This window comes from Syngnathoides biaculeatus, chromosome 3, assembly GCF_019802595.1.
Source record: "Syngnathoides biaculeatus isolate LvHL_M chromosome 3, ASM1980259v1, whole genome shotgun sequence".
Classification (NCBI taxonomy): domain Eukaryota; kingdom Metazoa; phylum Chordata; class Actinopteri; order Syngnathiformes; family Syngnathidae; genus Syngnathoides; species Syngnathoides biaculeatus.
The window spans coordinates 976,120-998,016 of record NC_084642.1 but is presented as its reverse complement, the minus strand read 5'-3'; the positions used below and the strand labels follow the sequence as shown (position 1 = coordinate 998,016).

At 51.0% G+C, this 21,897-nt stretch overlaps 5 protein-coding genes across 13 annotated transcripts in view; all 5 read left to right on the top strand.

The window, feature by feature from the left end:
- Window positions 1–1,492: 1,492 nt before the first annotated feature.
- Window positions 1,493–4,197, top strand: LOC133497653 (chymotrypsin B-like). Its single transcript, XM_061813710.1, has 6 exons — window positions 1,493–1,650; window positions 1,721–1,824; window positions 2,388–2,467; window positions 2,562–2,824; window positions 3,165–3,298; window positions 3,977–4,197. Exons 1-6 carry the CDS (start codon window positions 1,599–1,601, stop codon window positions 4,136–4,138), a joined length of 795 nt encoding a protein of 264 aa, XP_061669694.1. The 5' UTR covers window positions 1,493–1,598; the 3' UTR covers window positions 4,139–4,197.
- A 771-nt stretch (window positions 4,198–4,968) lies between these two features.
- Window positions 4,969–9,966, top strand: LOC133497549 (zinc finger protein 62 homolog). 3 transcript variants are annotated; one of them, XM_061813534.1, is made up of 6 exons: window positions 4,969–5,307; window positions 5,727–7,171; window positions 8,270–8,369; window positions 8,451–8,566; window positions 8,733–9,042; window positions 9,133–9,966. In XM_061813534.1, the coding sequence occupies exons 1-6, from the start codon at window positions 5,184–5,186 to the stop codon at window positions 9,228–9,230; spliced, it is 2,193 nt and encodes a 730-aa protein (XP_061669518.1). In that variant the 5' UTR covers window positions 4,969–5,183; the 3' UTR covers window positions 9,231–9,966. The 3 variants fall into 3 exon arrangements, 2 of the variants coding, with proteins under 2 accessions (XP_061669518.1, XP_061669519.1); XM_061813535.1 differs by having other exon boundaries at window positions 8,451–8,530; window positions 9,133–9,726; XR_009794064.1 differs by lacking the exons at window positions 8,451–8,566; window positions 8,733–9,042; window positions 9,133–9,966 and having other exon boundaries at window positions 5,727–8,191.
- Window positions 9,967–9,973: 7 nt separating this feature from the next.
- LOC133497613 (gastrula zinc finger protein XlCGF52.1-like) lies at window positions 9,974–13,897 on the top strand. The gene is made up of 2 exons (XM_061813655.1): window positions 9,974–10,095; window positions 11,023–13,897. Exons 1-2 carry the CDS (start codon window positions 10,077–10,079, stop codon window positions 12,216–12,218), a joined length of 1,215 nt encoding a protein of 404 aa, XP_061669639.1. The 5' UTR covers window positions 9,974–10,076; the 3' UTR covers window positions 12,219–13,897.
- Window positions 13,898–14,053: 156 nt separating this feature from the next.
- LOC133497593 (gastrula zinc finger protein XlCGF57.1-like) lies at window positions 14,054–20,511 on the top strand. Its single transcript, XM_061813630.1, has 3 exons — window positions 14,054–14,393; window positions 14,981–19,554; window positions 20,365–20,511. The coding sequence occupies exons 1-2, from the start codon at window positions 14,375–14,377 to the stop codon at window positions 16,354–16,356; spliced, it is 1,395 nt and encodes a 464-aa protein (XP_061669614.1). The 5' UTR covers window positions 14,054–14,374; the 3' UTR covers window positions 16,357–19,554; window positions 20,365–20,511.
- The window catches only part of LOC133497534 (transient receptor potential cation channel subfamily M member 1-like), a 31,484-nt gene continuing 29,041 nt past the window's right edge, over window positions 19,455–21,897 (top strand). For all 7 annotated transcript variants that reach the window (XR_009794062.1, XM_061813486.1, XM_061813490.1 and 4 more), the window contains exon 1: window positions 19,455–19,554. The gene's annotated coding sequence lies outside the window, so the exon portion shown is untranslated. The remainder of the gene's footprint in view (window positions 19,555–21,897) is intronic.

Sequence of the window (21,897 nt, the reverse complement as noted above, 5' to 3'; positions counted from 1 at the left end):
GAGGCTAAATATATGAAGGACAATAAATGTTTTTTTCGTGTTATAATTTGGAGTGCGGAAAAATAAGTGTACATTTTGACAATTCAAATACCTTTCAGTTTGCTTTTTTTGGCAATTTGATTGCATGACAGTAATAACAAAAACGGACGTGTTCACAGAAAAACAAAATTGACATGTAAAGAAGCAAAAGGTAGCAAAAACTTTTGATTTCTGCCTCTTTTTTTTGTTTAATATATGAAACATTGACAAATATCTCTTGAGCCTCTTTAATCTTAATCTTAATCTTAAGCAAAGATTTCAACCTGTTGTGCACACAGGTTTGACCATCCAGCCATTATGTACCACTTTTCTGGGTCGGGTCGCGGGGGAAGTAGCTTCAGCAGGGATACCCAGACTTCCCTTTCCCCAGCCACTTCATTCAGCGCTTCCGAGCTGATCCCGAGGCGTTCCCTCGCCGGGGAGGTGTCCGGATCAGATGGCCCGGTCACCTCATCTGGGTCCTCTCAATTCCGATCCCCTCCCAGACGACCGAGCTTCTCAGCCGTTCGCTGAGGTTTTTCCCCCAGACGGCCGCTGTTATCCAGGATCTTGTTCTTTCGGCCACCGCACGCAGATCGTGACCATCAGTGACGGTCGGAACGTCGATCGACTGGTAAATTGAGAGCTTCTCCTTTCGGTTTAGCTCCCTCGTCACCACAATGGACCCATACAAAAATCCACTACAGAACCGCATCATCTGCAAAAAGTAGACATCCAATAATGGGGCCACCAAACCGGACCCCGTCTACGTCTCGGCTATGCCTCGAAATTCTGTCCGTAAAAATTATGAACAGAATCGGTGACAAAGGACAGCTAGGCAGAGTCCAACTCTCAGCGGAAACAAGTCCACCACAAATTCTGACACTCGTCGCACAGGGACCCGAACGGCCCGTATCAGGGGGTTCGGGACCCCGCACTCCCCCGTACTCGAGGACGTCTTGGACCGACTCTCAACATCCCGTGTGGAGCTCAGCACAGGGTTAACGTTGTACTGCTTCTTCCCCCCCCCCCCCCCCCCCCCCCCCCCCCCCGCGCTCGGATGCCCGATGGTGGACCAGAACTCCCTCCGAGCCGTCCTGATGAGGTGATGTCTGTAATAGTTACATCACTGGTGTCCTTAACTGGTAACCGCTTCTGGACATTTCCATAACAATTTGAGTTACGTGAGAAAAATACTGTCACAGCATCCCCGACCCCCCCCCCCCCCACACACATCATTTCCTCCATCTTAAGGAGAACTCATTTGACAAATGTGAGATGATTAAATGGATTTCTTTGAATTGAGAAATACGCTCGGGATGTGAAAGCCACAGCATAGGACTTTTTTTTTTCCACAGAAATTCAACAGAGTGTCGATGGCAATTTTCGTAAAAATGCAAACAGGTTTTCCAGGAAATTGAGCGCGCAGACCTCTGGTCCAATCGGAGCGTGCGAGCGGGCCCGTTGATAAGCAGCTGCGCGCTGAGGGCGCCGCGCTCTCATTGGTCCAGTCGCTCGATAAAAGCGCGTGTCGCCGAGCAGGCGGCATCATCGTCGTCGTCGTCGTTGTCTTCGTCGTCATGGCCGTCCTCTGGATCATCTCCTGCTTTGCCCTCCTCGGCGCCGCCTACGGTCAGAAAAGGGAACGGCGTCGGTGTTGTCTCCTGGCGTCCCGTGATCGCTCTCTTCTTGCGTTTGTCAGGTTGCGGAACGCCCGCCATTCCTCCCGAGGTGAGCGGCTACGCTCGCATCGTCAACGGCGAGGAGGCCGTCCCGCACTCGTGGCCCTGGCAGGTGTCTCTGCAGGTCGGTCCTGTTCCTGTCCATCTTTGCTGTTGGTTTTCCCCTTTGAGTTTGGTTCCTGTCCTACGCCTGTCATCTTTGTAATCCTGTTCCTGTCCACCCCTTCCTTCGCCAACCATTCTCAAGCTCTTGAGGCTCCTGTTCCTCTTGGTCTGCTCGTTGCACTTCTTCTCTGTGTTCCTGTTCCTGCGCATCTTCTCCTTTGTTTTTCTCTTTCCCTTTGTCATCCTCTTCCTCTTTTTGTTTTCTTTGCGGTCCTGTTGATCTTTCTTGTTTTTCCATTTCTCTTTGGGTTTCTGCTCCTCTTGGTATTTTTTTTTTTCTGTTCCCCGAGCTGTCCCTTTCCTCTTCCTTTCTCTACATTGATCTCTTCCTGTTCTTTTGACATTGTGTTCCTGTTCCCGTTTGTCTTGATTTTACTGTACTTGTTCCCCTTCCTGTTGTTTTTTTTTTTTTTTTTTTTGTGGCTTGGCCATGCTCTTCCTGAGCCTCTGTTATTATGTTCCTGTTCCTGTTCTTGTGGCCTGTCCCCGTTGCTGTCAGTAACATTGCATTTTCCGGCGCAGCAATCCAACGGTTTCCACTTCTGCGGCGGCTCCCTGATCAACGAGAACTGGGTGGTGACCGCCGCCCACTGCAACGTCAGGTACTCCCCCGCCGCCGTCACGCCAAAGCGCGTGAAGGGAGTTGTACTTTGCTAAAGCGGCCCCGCCACGCCCCGCCCCGCCCCCTTTCCTCAGGACTTACCACCGCGTGGTGGCAGGCGAGCACGATAAGGGCTACGGCTCTGGCGAGGTGGTGCAGGTCCTGCGCCCCGCCAGGGTGTTCACGCACCCCCGCTGGAACCCACGCACCATCAACAACGACATCGCACTCATCAAGCTGAGCTCGCCCGCCCGCATGGGCACCAACGTGTCGCCCGTCTGCCTGGCCGCGACCGCCGACGAATTTGCCCCGGGCATGACCTGCGTCACCTCCGGTTGGGGTCTGACCAGATACAACGGTGAGATCTCAGACTTGCCCGGCCGGGCCTCCCTTCTTCCTCAAGCCATTCATCTTTCTCACTTCTGCCCATTTCCATCTCTCTTTGTCGTCCTGCGCTTCGGTTTCCTTGTTCCTCTCTGTGCTCCTGTTTGTCTTCCTCTCCGTTTTTTTTTTCCTTCTCCTCCTTGTCTTCTTGTTCCTGTTGTGCCTCCTCTTCTTCTTCTTTTGGTTACTTTTCCTGTTCCGGTTCATCATCCACTTTGTTCTCCTGTTCCTGTTTGCTGTTTCCGTTTGTCTTGGTCCTTTCTTCCGGAACGTGATTGGACCGTCGTGCGTGTAATTGCGCCTTGTGTTTCCAGCCCCGAACACTCCCAACAAACTCCAGCAGGCGGCGCTGCCTCTTCTTTCCAACGAGCAGTGCAAGCGTCACTGGGGCAGCAACATCTCCGATGTGATGATCTGCGCCGGAGCTGACGGTGCTACCTCCTGCATGGTGAGGATGGCGCTCGGATCTTCTGATCGGTCCGCAAAAAAAAAAAAAAAATTAAAAATGTACAGTTGAACCTTGACACAATGGACTGATAGGTGGCCAAGTGACCGTTACATTGAAGCACTTTCTTGTTTTTGAGGCCAGGTGCACTCATTTTATAGCATAGTACAAAATTATTGGGTTTTTTTTTTTTTTTTTTTTTTTTCATGGGCTAAAATTCCCATCCAGTCCAAAATGTTTGTAATGTTAATCCTAAAACAAGCTTGAAGACGTTTGAAAGTTTCAAATTTGATCCAAACCTACTCCGGGGGGTGTACTTCACGGCCCCAGTGACAATGTTGACGTACAGTCGTCATCAATGAGTCGCCTTCACGAATCTTGGGGAATTGGTGTGCTTCCGAGTTCCAAAAGCGTCAATGGGCCACGTTCAACATGGCCGCCAGAGGGGCAGAACCGCAGGAACCGTTTCAGGAACTAGACCTCGACATTTCTCGTCTGTCGCTGCCTGCATTGCGCGAATAAACAACAGCAGCCGAGAACAGAGTTTGTGGATGCCAGATGGAAGCCGTTCGGGCCCATTTTACCCGACATCCATTCCGTCGGGTCCGTTCCATTGAGGTTCCGGCGCATGTGTAAATTCTGTGCTAGCTGTGCTAACTTGCTCCCCTTCGTGCACTTTAGGGCGACTCCGGCGGCCCCCTGGTGTGCGAGAAGGACAACGCGTGGACCCTGGTGGGCATCGTGTCCTGGGGAAGCAGCCGCTGCTCCACGTCCACGCCCGCCGTCTACGCCCGCGTCACCGAGCTGCGCGCTTGGGTGGACCAGACCCTCGCCAACAACTGAACGGCCAGCGAGCACCGATGCGTTTCTCGCGGGAACCCCAATAAATAAACGAAGATCGATCAGCAACGCCTTTTTGACTTTATTCAGCGTTCGCGCTCGCTGCTAACACCGAAGTGAAGAAAGAACTTGGAAATGCTCTTTAAAGCGGGTTCGGGTTAATGATTGGGACCGGGCCGGACCGCTTCTGGCAAAGATCTGGAGAGAATTGAGGCCCATTCCAATAGCACAGATTTGTCTTTTTTTTTTTTTTAACCCAAGGAGGTCTTCAATAGGTGGGCATAAAGTATCAATCAGTGGTTTCAGGGTTGAATAAAAAAAAAAAAGAGAGAAATGAAAGAGAAAAAAAATTCAAAATTATATGAAAAGACAAATTGGGGGGGGGGTTTGAAAAAAATAAACCCACAATTTGAAATATCATTGCAGGACACTTTTACAAAATCATTTCGGTTATTTCATGTTTTATGTGGTGTGGCACGGCCGGTTAGCTCGTCGGTCGGCCTCACAGTTCTGAGGACCGGAGTTCAAATCCGGCTTTTATTTGTCATTGTTCTGATGTGCGTCGGTGCTCGGACAACGTTGCACGTGTCTCCTAATCTTTGGTATTCATATTTTTTTTTTATGCTCGGGTTGGTTACGCCGACATTATTATTATTGCAATAAATTTAGATGTATTTTTATGTTCTGCATTGTGGCCGTTGTGTAGCACGATTTCAAACCTCTTCTGCAATTTTTGCGCATAGCGCAAAGAACTTTGCACCTCGGTCTCTGCTGGCACCCGTAGATTTCCTGTTTCCAAGACGGCAACCCCGTCTAGGCATGCGCACTTCTGTTTCACTTGCAGTACTTCCGTCTGCTCATTTCCTTTCTTTTCTTTTTGTTGTTGTTATCGACTTTAAAACTTTTGCGTGGCTTATTTCGTGAATAGAACGGACGGAAGAAGCGCGAGTTTTCCCTCCGGTCTAATAAATTCGTCCGAGTTTAGCTTGTTAGCTGCGCACAAAACGATTCGGACGATGGCAAACATGCAAAGTTCAGTCAAGCGTTGATGCTGCGTGGATCAATGAGGGCAGAACTGTTTGTGGAGGACCCGCGACGAGGACCCTTGTGGAGCAAAAGAAGCCAAATCCCGGACGCTGTTTTTAAGATTCCGATGGACTCGCCCGCAGCAGGTTTGTGCTCGTCCTGGAGCCGCGGAAAAGTACACAGACTGCTAGATTTACTCGATGTTATCAGGAAACTATTTGAATACAGTTGCCCAGACATTTTCTGGAAATTATTTATTTTTGTTTGTCGTGTCTTAGTTTGCCAGTTCGTTGCGTGTTTATCTGTGTTTTGTTTTGTTGCGTTGCGTTGTCTTACGTTCCATGTTTTTTGCTTTGAAGCATCTGAGCTGGTTTCATGTTTTGTGGACCTCGCCTTCTTCCCTCACGCCACCTTCTTGGAATGTCTTACCCGTGGACTTAGATTTTGATATATTTTCCCAGCAGTCTCTCCGGTTGACCGGAGGTCTTCAGTCAGAATGAGGAAAACAATTCACACGTAATCGCGTCGAGTGACCTGTTCCAATTTGCGTTTGTGTGTGCCGCAGATGTCCCGCAACTGCTGGTGAGCCTCCCCCGCATTAAAGAGGAAGAAGACGAACCGCAGTGGAAGGAAGAGAAGCAAAACGATTCCTCCTGCATCAAAGAGGAAAAGGACGAATTGGACATCAGTCAGGTCGGCGGCGAGCGTGTTGAAGGTTCGCGCGCGAAGGAGGAGGAAGACGAGGAGGCCGCCATCAGCTCGGTCCTGCCCAGTCGCGTCACTGGAACGGAACCAGAAGTTGGACCGTCGCAGCTTGCTGCCAGTCCACGTCAATCGGAAGTAGACGGTCTCGTACCTCCGCTGACGGACTCTCCTGAAACGGGCGCCGAAAGGAGAGAAACGTCGTACAGTTGTCGGCGCTCCCCGGAAGGGTTGACGAGGAGGACGCTTTTGGAGTCGCACATGAGAATGCACACGCCAAAGGAACAGTCGTCTCGCTCGCTTTGCTCTCGGAAGTTGAAGTCACACGTCAGGGCACGCGAGGGAGAGAAACCACTTCTTTGCTCTGCTCTCTGCGGCGAAGGACTCTGTCACGATTGCGGTTTTACTGAGCACAGGAGGTCGCAACTTGGAAAAAATTGTGCCCTTTGTGCCGAGTCGCTCGCTTCCAAGTGCAACTTGAACATCCACACGAGAAGGCACGGCGGGAAGAAACCCTTTTCTCACCGCAAAGAATTCGGCAACACACACACTTTGGTCAGCCGCACGAGGTCACACGCAGGAGAAAAGCCTTTTTCTTGTACCGCTTGCGCTAAGACGCGGCGCAACGGGAAGGCCCGCGTGCGGCGACAACACGCTGCAGAGAATCCATTGGATTGCTCAATTTGTGGGGAAAGCTTCACTCTGAAACGTCATCTGACTGCACAATCGAAATCACACGTGAGAAAGAAACCCTTTTGCTGCTCGGTGTGCGCGCGGGCCTTTGTTTACAAAAGCAGATTGAAGACGCACTTGGAAAAACACACCGCGGAGGAACTGGCCCCTTATTACCGGCGCGAGCGTGAGCGCACCCGAAAGAAAAGCAGAAAGTTCAAGTTGCAGCCGAGAGCCAAAGCTTCTTCCCAGTATTGCTGCGTGCCTTTGTGCCACGCGTCTGCTCGGTACAACGGCGTTCTGAGTTATTTCTCGTTTCCCGCCGATGAGGAGATCCGACGTCGGTGGACGGTCGCCATCCGCAGGGACAACTACCGCGTGACGAATCACAGTTGGGTGTGCAGCCGCCATTTTCAAAAAGAGGACGTGCGCGGGCCGGCGTCGGAGAAAGGACGGCGAGGGCTAAAAAGAGGAGCCGTCCCCGTCCTGTTCGAGTGGAACAACTACTCCTTCCCCTCTGGGAGACCGGAAGAAGCGACAGCCGACCGCGAACACGCCGTCAGTTGGCCGGCCGACGCCGGGCAAAAGAGCAACCCTCCCGCGGGAAATCCGCCGGCCGCGACGGAAGTGGCGAAGGTTGGCCGGTCGTTCTTCTGCGTCGGCGCGTCTTCTTGTTCCGTTGGCATGCGTGGGAAAAAAAGGCTTCTGTCACGTAGAACACCAGACACCTTCCGTCAGCTGCTTGGAGCCGTTTCTTCACTTCCTCACCACGCTCACCATTGCGCTGTATTGTCGAGCCCAAGTATTTGAAGTGGTCCAACCTCGCTAGCTTCACTGCTCCTTCTCCGCCTCTCTCGTTCACGCACATGTATTCTGTTTTCCTTCGGCTAATCTTCATCCCTCTCCTTTCCGGTGCGTGTCTCCATCTTTCTAACTGTTCCTCCGCATGCTCCCTGCTTTCACTGCATAATCACAATCTCATCTGCGAGCGTCACGGTCCAAGGGGATTCCAGTCGAACCTCATCTGTCCGCAAACAGGAAGGGGCTCGGAGCGGATCCCCGATGCAGTCCCACCTCCACCTTCAATTCTTCTGTCACACCTTGTTCTGCCGCCCTCATGCGTGTCCTGAAACTATTCTGACATATTTGGGACTGCCACAGCAAACTTGCACATGCAGTCCCGCAGTACTGCGTCATTGGTTCTCTCAAGGTTTACAAAGACACAGAGGAGCTCCTTCTGACCTTCTCTGTACTTTTCCACGAGCATCCTCAAGGCAAATAATGCACCTGTGGTCCTCTTTCGAGGCACGAAAGCATCCCGTTGCTCGCAGATACTGACCTCCGACGTGAGTCTGGCCTCCACGACTCTTTCCCACAACTTCATTGTGTGCAAATCACATCACATGATAGAAAAAGCGCGCTCAAGTTCAAGTTTCAGCCTCATCAGTCGATCTGATGCTCTTTTCACCTCCGAGACATTCTCCGCCAGCTCCTCCGGCCGACGCTTTGCGCTGGCTTGTGCCCCCATAGTCGCTCCATTAAGATAATCGGTCCAAAGTGCAATGATGTGAAAAAACGGCGCACTTGCTGTTGATCAAGGATCATTCCCGGCGATTAATGGCTGATCAAAAGAATCGGCAATGAATTTGCTCATCGGTGATTTGCGGCCTTCGTTTGTACCATCGCGCGCGTGTGGCGCGGCAACTTATTGGGATTCATCTCGCCGCCTTTCAGGTCGGGACGTCTTGTCCTTCTGGCGGTCGCCGGTTCCTCTGTGAAAACCGGCTCCGCGGGTCCGGCGGCCAAAACCTTTCGGAAGCGAGCCCGAGCGAAGGTAACGTCGCACGTTGGGCGCTCGGACCGGAGACGTCGGAGAGGGGTCCCCTTTGACTTTGCTTGTTTCCCCCCCACGCAGGAGGCGCGTCGGACGCCTTTGGAGATTGGAAGATTCTGAAAGAGGAAGCGAAGCCTCCGCTGAAAGAAACTAACGTGAAGGTCAGGACGTCGCTGCTGCCCACGAGCGCCTGCGGAGTGCGGATTCTCCCATTTGTGGATTTTTTTTCTTTGTTGTTTTCGTGGTCGATCTGCTTTCAGTGGGTCAGCCCCCCCCCCCCCTTTATGGACCACCAATAGCATTTTGTTCCTGTGAATTGTAGACGTCGGACCGCTTTGACGGCTTCTTCTTCTTCTTCTGCAGATTTCGGTGGGCCTGATGCAGCTGGTCGACGGCGTCCTGAAACCTTTGCGGGGGACGGTCCTCCCCCTGTGGGTCAAAAAGGGCTCGGACGCCGAGGAACTGCGACACGCGGCGCTGCGAAGGCTGCGGGCCTTCATCCAGAACTTCCCGAGCGCTCCCTGCGTTGTGCTGTACCGCGACGGTTCGAAGGTCGTAAATATTGCGGCGACAAAGAACCGATTCTCGTTGGAAGACCACAAGAAGGCCGCGGGGAAGGCGTACCAACGCATCACGTTGTACGTTTGCACGGCGGACGACTTCCTCGCCTACTGTGAGTTGCCGTCGTCCAGCGAGGGAGCGTGCTGATATTTTCTCGAAGGGAAAATGACCCCCCCCCCGTGTCTCTTTTTGTACTTCGCAGCTCAGACGAGCGCCACCCGTTCCGAGGATTCCCATCCCGAGGCGGCCGTGACGGGCTCGGACGGTTTTGCGCCGCGCTCCATAATCCAGTTGAAATGATCGGAATCATTTATAAATTTATGAATCGTTTTATGAGCAAAGGTGCAGTAACAACCCCCCCCCCCCCCCCGAACATCACAGAGTACAAAAAATAAAAGTGATGGGATCCCAAAGAGACCATTTGGACTATCAAGCTCCTGAAGTGGAAAGAGACAAAATTCAAACCTACACTAAAGATTACGGCAAGATACACACAAAACGTTGTTGGGGAAAACAATTAATGGAGCAGCTCACACGTCGTAAAATTAGTCACTTCATTTGGAAACTATTGCCTCAACAAATATGTATTTTGCCTGTCACGTCAATAAGTACACCAGGATAGGACAAGTCGGCGTATCGCGATACTTTTACCGGCGTTCCGTTTTCAGGATTCCCCAAAAATGTAAATGTAATCTGGGTCAACTATACAAAACAACAAGTGATGAATTTATGAAAAATGAGGATTACACATTGTACGTTTTAAATAAAGTTCTATAAAAAAAAAAATAGCACTACCGGTGACCTCATCACCCGTGCGCCACGTGACGTCATCTGTCCCGCGTCCGATACGGCTGAAAACACCGCCGACGATCTTGTGCTATTTTCTTTTGGTTCGGAACAAAGGTGGGATTTTGGGCCTCGCGCTTCTTCGAACCCTGGACGACTTTGCGGGCCTGTTGAGCTCGTTAGCCGCGTCGCTAGTGAGCAAGATGAGCTAAAATAAGGAAAGCTAAGCCGCGTTTGTCGTCGGGCGGAGGAACGAGAAACGAAAAGTGTGGGGGGGGGGGGGGGGGGGGAATCTTCTGTCGTGTCGGAACCGGAACGGACGACGAAGGGCGACTTCGGGCGGGAACCGTGGACCAAAACATGGACTCGCACTCTGCAGGTTTGCTCATCGTATTTTATTTTATTTATTTTTTTTTTTATTAGGCTGGGGTCAACTTTGATCACTCATCGTTCGACACTCATTCGGCGTTTCAAAGTGTGAATTTGGACCGGGCGTCCAACTGACTGAATTCCGCAGTGTTGCAATTCACGTTTGTTTGATTAATCTGTCACTTATTTCATCATTAATCCTCTTGAGAAGTAGCAAATAGAAGTAAGGGAGGAATGCAGAGGATCCTTCAGGCTTCTTGGACAGAAACTGCAAGTCGTCGTCGTCGTCGTCGTCGTCGTCGTCCTCTCCCAAGTCTTCAGGTCGCAGCGGGTGTCAAAGTCATTTCAGTTTCCGGGCCCCGTTCAGCCCACTTTCAAATCCGGTAACATACTTGGGTTCAAATATTTATTTTTTTTTTCCACTTCCAGGCCACCGTACTATTGTCATGCTGCGTCCCATGGCCCGCTTTGTCTTTCCCCGGCTGCGTTTTCAATGAACTCAAATTCCTAAAATTAGCAGCAAAACTGTTTCAGAACAAAAAGCGGACAGTTCCAGCATTCTGCAAGCCAATGCAGCTGAACGTGACAGGTTTCAAATAATAATAATAATAATAATAATAAGCCATTTTAGAAACGACATCCTTGTTGGTTGCCAGTCAGAAGCTGAGAGCTGTCATTCAATGTTGTGCTTTTTTTTTTTCACCACGACAATGACAAGTTGTGGAATCCATTTTATTTATCGAATGATAAGTCAACATAGTATTTTTCGTGCAACAACAATCTAATCGTCCGGTCCGGTCCATTAAGACAACGGGAGGGTGCATAAACTCACCCTGGCCGCGCCGAGGAAAAGCTGTGGCCCCTCCCGTCGTCGAAGTTGCCCATCCCCGCTACACACGCACGTTGTGACCTTTTCCTCATTTGTCTTGTCCTGCAGACGCCAGACCCCTTCGCATCAAAAAGGAAGAAGCCGAACCGGAGACCCCTCCGGTTAAGGAGGAAGATGAGAATCCGCAGCGGCCCCGTGGCTTCAAAAGGGAAGGCGGGGGAGAAGAGTCTCCGCACATCAAAGAAGAAAAAGAGGACGTGGACGTCAGTCAGGGGCTCGGAGAGCGTCTTGAAGGTCTGCGTGGGAAACGGGAGGAAGGGGAGGCTGACATCGGCCATCTTCCTCTCATTCGTGTCATTGTGAAGGCTGAAGGCGACGACCAAGCGGAGTCTTCGCTGCTCCAGCGCAGTCGAAGCGAGTCGGAAGCGGACGGCGAGGCCAGAGAGAAACCTTTTGCGTGTCCGTTTTGCGCCAAGGGATTCACTCGAAGGACGCATTTAAAGTCACACGTGATGACGCACACCGGAGAGAAACCCTTTCCTTGCTCGGATTGTTCGCAGAAGTTCTCCTCCAAAAGCAACCTGAAGTCACACATGAGAACGCACACCGGGGAGAAACCGTTTCCTTGCCCGATTTGCAGCGAACGATTCCCTCGGAAACACACGCTGATGGAGCACATGAGGACGCACACGGGAGAAAAACCTTTTCCCTGTGCCGTTTGCCACCAGACCTTCTCTTCCAAGAGCAACTTGAAGGCCCACACGAGAAGACACACGGGCGAGAAACCTTTCGAATGCTTAGCCTGTGGTGAAGGCTTCACCACAAAAGCCATTTTGTTGGCACACACCCGAAAACACACCGGAGAGAAACCCTTCACCTGCTCAATTTGCGGCGAAAGATTCACCCGGAAGGACACTTTGACGGTCCACACGAGGACACACACGGGAGAAAAACCTTTTCCCTGTTCAGTTTGCCGGCAAATGTACTCGTCCAAGTGCAGTTTGAAGATACACATGAGGAGACACACCGGCGAGAGACCGTTTGACTGTTCTGTGTGCGACGAAAGCTACGCGACCAAAGCCATTTTGGTGGCGCACATGAGAACGCACACGGGGGAAAAACCATTTTCCTGCTCTGAGTGCGCTCAAACCTTTGCTCATAAGTGCAACTTGAAGACGCACATGAGGAAACACGCTGCCGTGGAGAAATTCATGACTTGTCCTCAGGGATGCAATCACAGGTTTTCTTCTCCGGTGGAGGCGGACAACCACCGGTGTGCTGCGGAGAAGACTGCCAATCACTGATGCTGCCCAAAACTTCAACTCTCGTCAGCAACATTCACTTTTGCAAGGACTTTCAGGATATCATCATCTACGCTCCATAAAATCATCAAAAGATTCCCGGACTCTGGAGAAATCTTTGCATGCGAGCGACAAGGCCCAAAAAAAAAAAACCCCAACATGGAACCCGTGACCTTCGATCCCTCGGGTGGCACTGCATGAAAAAAAAAAATGGCGTCAGCAACACTTCAGAAAACCTTTGTCAGTTTGCGGCCACATCTGCAAACGTTAAAAGTTAAAAACTCGACCTTGCAAATAGAAAGAAACGCTGTCGGCCGACTTCTCTTCTGCGATGGACCGACGTAAAGTGAAAAACTGTGCTTTGGTCCGCGTGTGTGAAGGCGACACGGACCCTTGCGCAACTTGAGTTGCAAGAATTGGAAAAGAATTTCAGCTCCGGGGGCTTCTGCGATGGTTCCCTCCCACATCTCCAAAAGACGTGTCGAAGGGTGAGTGCGAACGGTTGCTTGTTACTATGTGCCCTGCGATTGGCCGGCGACCGGTTCCGGGTGTACCAGCCGGGATAGGCGCCACCAGGCCCGCGAGCTTTGAGAGGATAAGCGGCTCGGAAAATGGACGACGGATGGACTTGCCAAAGACTTCTCGCGTGGTGATGTCGCCCATCGCTCAACACAAAAATCAGTTGCCAAAATCAAGAAAGTTGATCACTTTCGACGTGAAATTTTTGGGGTCTTTGGAGTGTGTCAGCTTGAAAAGAGTTTTCAAATCTTTTCCTTCTACACAACTTCATTGGAAATGAGTTTTATATTTTGCAAAACAAAAGTGCAAAAGTTCAAAGTCTGCTCATTAAATGTGTGTCCATTGGGATTTGTTGATTTCTTTTTCTTTTTTTTTTATTGAAGCGGTGCCACGATTAGTTGATGAAATGATCATCAAACAGATCCCGGTTCACAGTTCTGGGGACCCGGGTTCGATCCCCCCCGTGTGGAGTGCGCATGTTCTCCCCGTGCCTGCGTGGCTTTTCTCCGGGTGGGCACTCCGCTTTCCTCGCACACCCCAAAAACACGCAACATTCGTCGGCCACTCCAAATTGCCCCTGTGAGTGCAACCGTTTGTCTCGATGTGCCTTGCGATTGGCTGGCGACCGGTCCAGGGTGTACCCCGCCTCCTGCCCGTTGACTGCTGGGATGGGCTCCAGCACTCCCGGCACCCTTGTGAGGATAGGCGGCGAAAAAAAATGGATGGATGTGTGGATAAACCTTCGCGAGAGACGTAATCTTGCACGTTGAAGAGGCAAATTTCTGCGTTTCGGTCTTGTCGTGATCTTGAAACCTCGAACTCGGTCGTTCCGGCCGTGTCCTGCCATCCCCTCGGCCAACACGGGAACTTGATCCATCTGGTGAAAAAGATTATACGGCAGACAAAGAGACGCGTTTGTCATTTTGGAGGCTGACCTGATGTCAGACAGCAGCACGGCATGAAAAAAAAAAAAAAAAAAGAAGTACAAATCCAACAAACTGTACGACGTGGTGTGCCCAACGCGCACATCTCGTATCTGAAGGAGCCACTCGGTGTCATCACCAGCAACAAAAACACACAAAAGGCATTCAAAAGTCATCTGAAAGAAAGAAGAAGAAGAAGAAATCCAAGTACGCCACGCAATTTTTACCCTTCTTGAAAAGTATAGCATGAAGTTCAATGCGGAATGGAAAGGAACTCTCGAGTACACTGTGTGACTCTTTTAAATAAAAGATAAAAGACAAAAAAAAAAAAAAAACAAGTCACATTTAGCTACGTCGCTGCAAACGCGACGACTCTCGCGTCGTGGTGTCGTCATCACTAGCGCGACGATCCTTCGGCTCACTCCGCCGATCTGTCGTGCTTTGGTTCTTCTCGTTGTCGCGCTTTTGACTTTCACGATAACGTCGCACGGCGGCCTCCCAAATTCCGCGCGAATGTGGCGCGTTGGAAGCCACTTTGGGCCAGTTTAGCTCGTCAAATGCGTCGCAGGTTAGCGAGGCGAGGCGAGCTAAGCTACGCTAAGCCGACCGCCGCGACTGCAAAGTCTTCTTTGTCGTTGCGTGGGAAAAAAGGCTTTGCCGTCTTGAGCAAGGAAGAACCGCAGCGGCGGACGACGACGTCGACTACTGGACGCGCACATGGACCCGCGCCCAGCAGGTTGTTTCACATTATTATGATTATGATTATTGCGCTCGTTTCGATTTTTGAAAGAGCCTTTATTTTGGAGACAAACGTCACGCACTTTTGAGACTGACACGCGTGGGAAGGTGCTCCCTCCATCCGCTAGGCGGCAGTGTTACTGCTCTGTACCCAAAATAAATTCGTGCTCACCGAGCCACAAACGCACCTCCCAAAAATTGAGATTTACTCACGGCAAATCATGACAAATACACACGCAACATTTTCTCTGATATCCACTCGTTGTGGATCTGAAGAATGTTTCAAATCATGGAAACATTTAATTTTAATTCAATTGTTTAAACAATAATCTTGGTCCCAAATCTGAGACTCAACCCCAGAACCCTTGTGAAGATGCTGGATGAAGTGAAACGAGTCCTGCGCTGACGTGAGCACGGAGAATGAAGCCGTTGTTCCTCATCTGTCCATTTTCTGAGCCGCTTATCCTCACGAGGGGCGCGGGGGATCTTTGAAACGATTGATGTTGGTCTCATTTTGGAGGAGCACAAAAGTCACGTTTGTGTGATGATGTGACGTGACGCGCGTTTGTCTCGATTGTCCCGCAGACGACGTCCCCCGTCACTGGAAAGATGAAGACGAGGAGCCGCCCTTCGTCAAAGAAGAAGAGCAGGACGTGGACATCAACCAGGAGGTGATTTGTGTCATCGTGAAGAGCGAAGATGACGAAGAAGATGAAGGCGCTCGGAGGAGGCCGTGCGAAGTCGCTCCTGGCGGCGAAGAGCACTCCAAAGGCGATCAACTCTTCAAATGTTCTCAGTGCGACAAAACCTTTGGCTACAAGAGGAACTTAACGGCGCACCTGAGGAGTCACACGGGGGGCAAAACCTTCGCGTGCTCCTTTTGCGGTCGAGGATTCCGCCGCAAAGCGCACATGGTCGCGCACATGAGAACGCATACCGGCGAGAAGCCTTTCTCCTGCTCCATGTGCGACGGCAAATTCAATACCAGATCCACGCTAAACCAGCACCTGAGGACACACACGGGAGAGAAACCTCACACGTGTTCGTTTTGTGGCGAACGATTCGCCCAAAGGGGCCAAATGGTGTCGCACACCAGGACCCACACGGGCGAAAAACCGTTCTCATGTTCCCAGTGCGGCGCCAGTTACAGCCTCCGCTCGGCGTTGGTCCATCACCTGAGAACGCACACGGGGGAGAGACCCTTCTCCTGCTCCGTCTGCGGGAAGACTTTCTCCAGGAAGATCACCTTGAAAGAACACACCAGGACGCACACTGGTGAGAAACCTTTCTCATGCACCGTGTGCGACATGAGCTTCAGCTACCAAACGACTCTAATCCGACACGTGAAGACGCACTCCGATGAGAAACCGTTCTCCTGCTCCGTGTGCGCCAAAAGGTTCAACGCGAAGAGAAGCTTGAAAACACACGTGCGGACACACACGGGAGAGAAACCGTTTGCGTGTTCCGCGTGCAATAGCAGTTTCAGCTCACAGACATCTCTGGCCAGACACGCCCAGACACACACGGGGGAAAAACCTTTCATTTGCTCTGTGTGCGGTCAAACCTTCTCCCAAAAAAGCACCTTAGTGAAGCACACCCGAACTCACACGGGCGAGAAACCCTTTGCGTGCTCGTCCTGCGGCCAAGCCTTTGCCGAAAAGAGCAGCTTGATGTCGCACAACCGGACGCACACGCACGAGAAGCCGTTTCCCTGCGACGTTTGCGGGGAAAGCTTCGCCCAGAGGGGCAACCTGTTGGCCCACGGCAGGACGCACAGCGGCGAGAAACCCTTCGCTTGCCTGGTTTGTGCCAAAAGGTTCACCAGGAAAAACAGTCTGCTCATCCACACCAGGCAGCACACGGGAGAGAAACCCTTCGCTTGCCACGGCTGCCGGGAAAAGTTCACGTATAAGTTCCAGCTCGACAAACACGTCTGCTCGGGGAACAAAACACATTCTTGATGCTCCCGCGACCAACTCTATTGTCCTCGAGGGCAGTGGAACGCGGCCGCGTGGAAAAACTCGACTCGATCGGCGGTCCGCTCGCCGGCAGCGTTCGGAAGATGGCTTTGCAAATGTCAGTATTTGTCCCCTTCTCAAATTTGTGCCATTTCAATGTCTACGAACACCAGACAAAAGTCAACTCAACAGGATGCTTTTAAGTGGTAATTTCATTTCTTAAGGAAAAAAAAAAACAATGAAAAGTTACCAATAATTGACCCCTCCGTGGATATTGCGCAATCCGCGTCACTGACCAATCGGAGGCGCGTTTTTGCTCCCGCCATTTTCTCAGACAACACTGCACGGTCCAGTACGGGTTTAGTTAGCGTTTTATCGCGTATTTGGGTTATTTCACAAAAAATATGGTTAAGAGGTGTAGTCACGGACTTTGTAATAGTGACGACGGGTATCCCGAAAGGCGAGTCGGTGGGACTTCGATTCGTACCCTTTCCAAAACCGAAGACCCGGTACGAAAAATGCCTTCGATGGATCAAAGACCGCATCATCAACTGAATCCATCTAATATCAACCGGAACACATATGTTTGCACCAAGGTATGCCCTATATTTGATTTTCAATACACGTCTCGTATAAATGAATGAGACGTTCTCCGCTAGCATAACGCCGCTACGTGTGATCGATTGACACACTTATTCTTTGTTGAGCGATATTTAGCGATGATCGAACTGCACAAACGTGTCGCTTTCTTGCCGGCTCGCGGCCAGAAGCTTAACCAGACTGTGTTTGCACGAAGATATGCCCTAAATTTGATTTTTAATCCACGTCTCGTATAAATGAATGAGACGTTCTCCGCTAGCATAACATTGCTACGTGTAAACGATTGAATGAAATCAGAAGCCTGGCATCTCTCTCAGTTCAGAATGTATTGTATTTAGAATCGATAATATGTCGTTGATTTGAATGAAATCGGAAGCCTGGAGTCTGTCTCAGTTCAGGATGTATTGTATTGTATTTGCCATTTTTTACGAATTGTTTGTCTTACGTCAGCGCACCTGGCGTGACGTGACGTCACTTCAGGGGGCGCGGTTAAGTGCCCTGTACGGAGGGGTCACTTATGGCTAATCTCAATTATTGGTTCATTTTGACTGACCACAAGCAAGACTGATTATCTCCAGACTCAAGTTGGGCAAAAGGCCTGTAAAGCGCTGCAACCCAAAGCGATCCCAGAACCGCCGAGAAATAAAGTCATGGACTTCTATCGGCCTGGAAAGGTTTGGAAAAGCCAAGGCCGAAGCTTTGGGATTCCAGCAAAGCACAGGGAGAGCCATTAGCCTCGCATCGAGAAAGCACGGAACAGCGGTAAAGCCGCCCGGGAGTGGCCGGCTTACAAAGGTTACCTCGAGAAAACAGCAGTGACTCATCCCGGAGGCCACAACAAAGGATTCAGGACAACTTGGAAAGAACTCCAGGCCGCCCTTGCATCAGTCAGAGTTCATGACAAAACAGTCAGAGAAGAGACTGCATGGCAAACATGGCAGCCGTGGCAGAGTTTCAAGACCAAAACCGCTCCTGATCCAAAGGAACGTAAACCTGAAGTGATCTCACTTTTGCAACAAAAACAGCAGAATGATTTCCAAGACTCGTGGGGACGCATTGCGAGTCGGACTTTCCGGTCTCGTTTCATCTGCCGTAAATGTAGCGCAGGGTTTCGGGACAAAAAGAACCTCGTAGCAACGGTCCAACGCGGTGGCAGTAACGTGACGGTCTTCGGGACTCGGACGACTGACGGAACCGGGACGGAACCGCCCTTCGACGGAAAATCGTAAAGGAGAATGTTCGGCCATCGCTTTGTCGCCTCACGCTGAAGCGCGTTGGATTTCCGCGGCGGGATAACGATCCGAAACAAACAAGAAAGAAAGAAATGATTTGGAGTCGCCAGGTCAAAGTTCAGACGCAAAAAGGAAATCCCCCCCCCCCCCCAAAAAAAAATGCATCCGGCTGCTTGTGCTCAAAACTTCTCCATTTTCGCTAAATTGCGCAAGGAAGGAAAAGTGGGACAAACATTCTGCACAGAGATGTCAAACACACATAAAGCTCGTCGTCGGTTGGTTCCTGCCGAGGATGCTCCAACCACTTCTTAGGTTTCTTTGCGTTCGGTTGTACGGATCGGACTCGACGAGAGAAGCGTCTACGGAAGACCTGACAGCTCCCGGAGAGAATCAGCAGGGCAAAGGAACTGCCTGAAGAGCTCAGAGGCTGAACTGCTGCAAGGAACACAGAAACCGGCTGAGCTCCGCAGATGATCTCTAATTTCTCGACGCGGGTCAACCAGTCGGGCCTGGTTGCAAGATTTTCAGAGGTTGGAGTTGCCGCGAGACATCTGAACAGATGCAGAAGCCCGGAACTGGGCCGCGGGCCTCGACTTTGACACGGCGGCAAAGTAGCGGTTGCTTTTGGTTTTGCGGCGGCAGACGTGCCTGCGCGACGGCCATGTTGGGGAGGTCGCGGCCCGTCGGAATTTGCCCCGTCGCTGTTGTGACGAGGCACAATCGGTACGCGACAATTTTTGGAAAGAATTGGACCGTCAGTCGATTCGGAACCGTAAACACGAGATCCTGAGGCAGCCTTTTGTTTTTTCAATGTCCGCGCAGACGCACATCAGATCAACTCATTTTTATTCTTCTTATTATTAATTTTTTTTTTTATTACGGTCATCGACGAGCCTCCTTTTCGTGTGTGCGCACTTGACAAAAAGTTCCCGAAAGTTCGCTTCCTTCGGTTGAGGTCAGTGACGTCACTCAACGCAAAGGCTCCGACTTGTTTGCGACAGGACAATAAACTCCAAATTCGGCACATTTTCTTCTTGCCACGGTCGGATTTGCTATTTTAAACACGCTGGCGTCACGTTCCAGAAGAGTCGCTCGGGTTTTACGGTGGCCCGCTCGTGTTCGCTAGCATCCGAGCTGTTAGCGGCTAACGAGGAAAGGCGGAAGTCGCCCACAAAGGCAACCGGCGGGAGTGCGTCAGGTGAAAATGTGCACGGTGGGCATGCTGCGGGGCGCGGCCCTGGAGGAGATCCTCGCGCTGCTGGAGAAAACCGTCAGCGAGCACTGAGGACGAACTTTACACAACAAGAGAAGGAGAACCGACGACAGCGACGAGTCCTCGACGCTCTTCTCAATTCGAGCGCGCCGCCCGGTGGGTTCCCGGCACTCGGGGGGGGGAGCCGCTTTGATTTTTTTCATTACAAATACCAATATTTAAATAAGTGACGCCTGGTTTCACACAAACTGGCATTCATGAACAATGACTGAAAAAAAATTGCCTCCATACACGGAAGCGTATTGCTCCCACACGCTTACCTCCGTCCGTGTCTGTGACAGATTATTTTTTTTTTCTCAAATGAGTCAGTTTGGCATTCTAAATACTTTTTGGTCATTTGAGATTGAGAAGGATAATTCCTAGCTGAAATGAAGCCATGGCAACACAGTCGCGTGTATTTGGTTGGGCACCATCCACCACGTTTAGTTACCAAAATCCATCGGATCATTTCTGGTCTTTTCTGCTGCTGTTCTAAAGAATGGTCTCTTTGTCTATCGCGACAAGCAAGAGCACAGCGGGTCTCGGGCATTCTGACACAGCCGCTCAGGTCGGACGACTCCCGCTCTGCCGAGGAGCTCTTTTTGACCGCCAATACGGCGACGTCACGCGCACGAGCTCTCGATGCCGGGTCGCAAACGGTGATCCACTTTAAAATGGAATCAATGTGTAACGCCACAGGATTATTGGAATTCAGTGTTTTTGTTTGAGAGCTGTTTATAATTCTCAAAATTATCCCGACTGCCCTCCTGCGCCATTTCTCTCTTTCAAATTCAACCCTCGCGGGCCAGTTTTTGTTGTTGTTGTTGTTGTTGTTTTTTTTTTTTGGCCCGCCGTCCATATTTTTGACACCGCTGTTGTAAATGACGTGCAACTTTTCCTCCACGTCTCCTCTGCGTCGTCCTGCAGACGTCCGTAAAGGGGACGCCCCACCCCGGCGTCGTCGTCGTCAAGACTGAGGAAGATGACGAGGAAGAAGCTCACAGCCGGAGGGGAACGTGGCACCAAAAGCGACAATGACGACAAAGAAGAAGAAGAAGAAGAAGAAGAAGAAGAGGCCAAAGGTGACGACAAAGTCTTGAAATGTTCTCAATGGCAGAAAAGTTTTTTTGTTTTTTCCCGGCGCAAGAAGTTGAAGCGACGCAGGGGAGAACCTGATGAGCTTCAAGCCTTTTCCCCGCTTCGGCTGCCAGCTGTGCCACGTGAGCTTTCGGCGCCCGCCCGCGCCCGCTCGGGCGAGAAACCCTTCCCGTGCCCGGCGGCGCGCGACGCGACCTCCGGCCGGAAGACGCATTTGCGGAGCCACTGGCGAGAAAGCCTTTTCCTGCCCCGTGCGCGCTCACACCTCCTCTCTGAAGAGCAGCTCGGTGACCCACATGAGGACGCACAACGGGCGAGAAGCCCTTCGGCCGTCACCTGTGCCGGCAAAGTACCAGCTCCAGAAACGCCCGCGCGTTGCCGCCGCCGCCGCCCAGATGCGTTTGGATGCTTAGCTTTTTACTCACCGTTCAACGCGTCATTACGTTCTTCTTCTTCTTCTTCTTTTCCTTTCGGCTTGTCCCGTTAAAGGTCGCCACAGCGTGTCATCTTTTGCCATCTTAGCCTATCTCCTGCATCTTCCTCTCTAACCCCAACTGCCCTCATGTCTTCCCTCACCACATCCATAAACCTTCTCTTTGGTCTTCCTCTCGCCCTTTTGCCCGGGAGCTCCATCCTCAGCATCCTTCTACCAATACATTCACTCTCTCGCCTCTGAACATGTCCAAACCATCGAAGTCTGCTCTCTCGAATCTTGTCTCCAAAACATCCAGCTTTGGCTGTCCCTCGAATGAGCTCATTTCTAATCCTATCCAACCTGGTCACTCCGAGCGAGAACCTCAACATCTTCATTTCTGCCACCTCCAGTTCAGCTTCCTGTTGTTTCTTCAGTGCCACCTCTCGTCTCTAATCCGTACATCATGGCCGGCCTCACCGCTGTTTTGTAAACTTTGCCCTTCATCCTAGCAGACACTCAACGCGTCATTACGTTCAAAAAGTGAAAGTCACATTATAATCATGCTCAGAATGAAATATCGGCTTTTTTTTTTATTTATTGGCAGAACCTCGGCTCGTTTGTGAGTCATTCGTTGAAATGAATGCCAATTCCGTGCATCCCTTCTAACCCCCCGAATGAATTTGTGTATGCTGAAAAATAAATGGGCAGTATTGAAATAAGGGAAATCCTGCTCTCTACTCACTTCTTCAAAAGAATCAAAGAAAAAGAAGGAGTTTATTGATGAGGAAGATGGACGGCTGCAACTTTTCATCCTCACTGACGAAACTTTTTCTTCCCATCGCAGCACTTGGAATTTATCAATGGTGCGCCCCCCCCCCCCCCCACCACCACCACCACCATCCTTTACCTAATTCATTGGTTGATCGTGGCACCAGAAAGCTAATGGA

Bases quoted from the DNA above. Each gene is read 5' to 3' on its own strand.
- LOC133497653 (XM_061813710.1), top strand. From the start codon at position 1,599: ATGGCCGTCCTCTGGATCATCTCCTGCTTTGCCCTCCTCGGCGCCGCC. The intron at 2,468-2,561 runs GTACTCCCCCGC...CCCTTTCCTCAG, and splicing joins GCCGCCCACTGCAACGTCAG to GACTTACCACCGCGTGGTGG. The intron at 2,825-3,164 runs GTGAGATCTCAG...TTGTGTTTCCAG, and splicing joins GGGTCTGACCAGATACAACG to CCCCGAACACTCCCAACAAA.
- LOC133497549 (XM_061813534.1), top strand. From the start codon at position 5,184: ATGCTGCGTGGATCAATGAGGGCAGAACTGTTTGTGGAGGACCCGCGA. The intron at 5,308-5,726 runs GTTTGTGCTCGT...TGTGTGCCGCAG, and splicing joins GATGGACTCGCCCGCAGCAG to ATGTCCCGCAACTGCTGGTG. The intron at 9,043-9,132 runs GTGAGTTGCCGT...TGTACTTCGCAG, and splicing joins GGACGACTTCCTCGCCTACT to CTCAGACGAGCGCCACCCGT.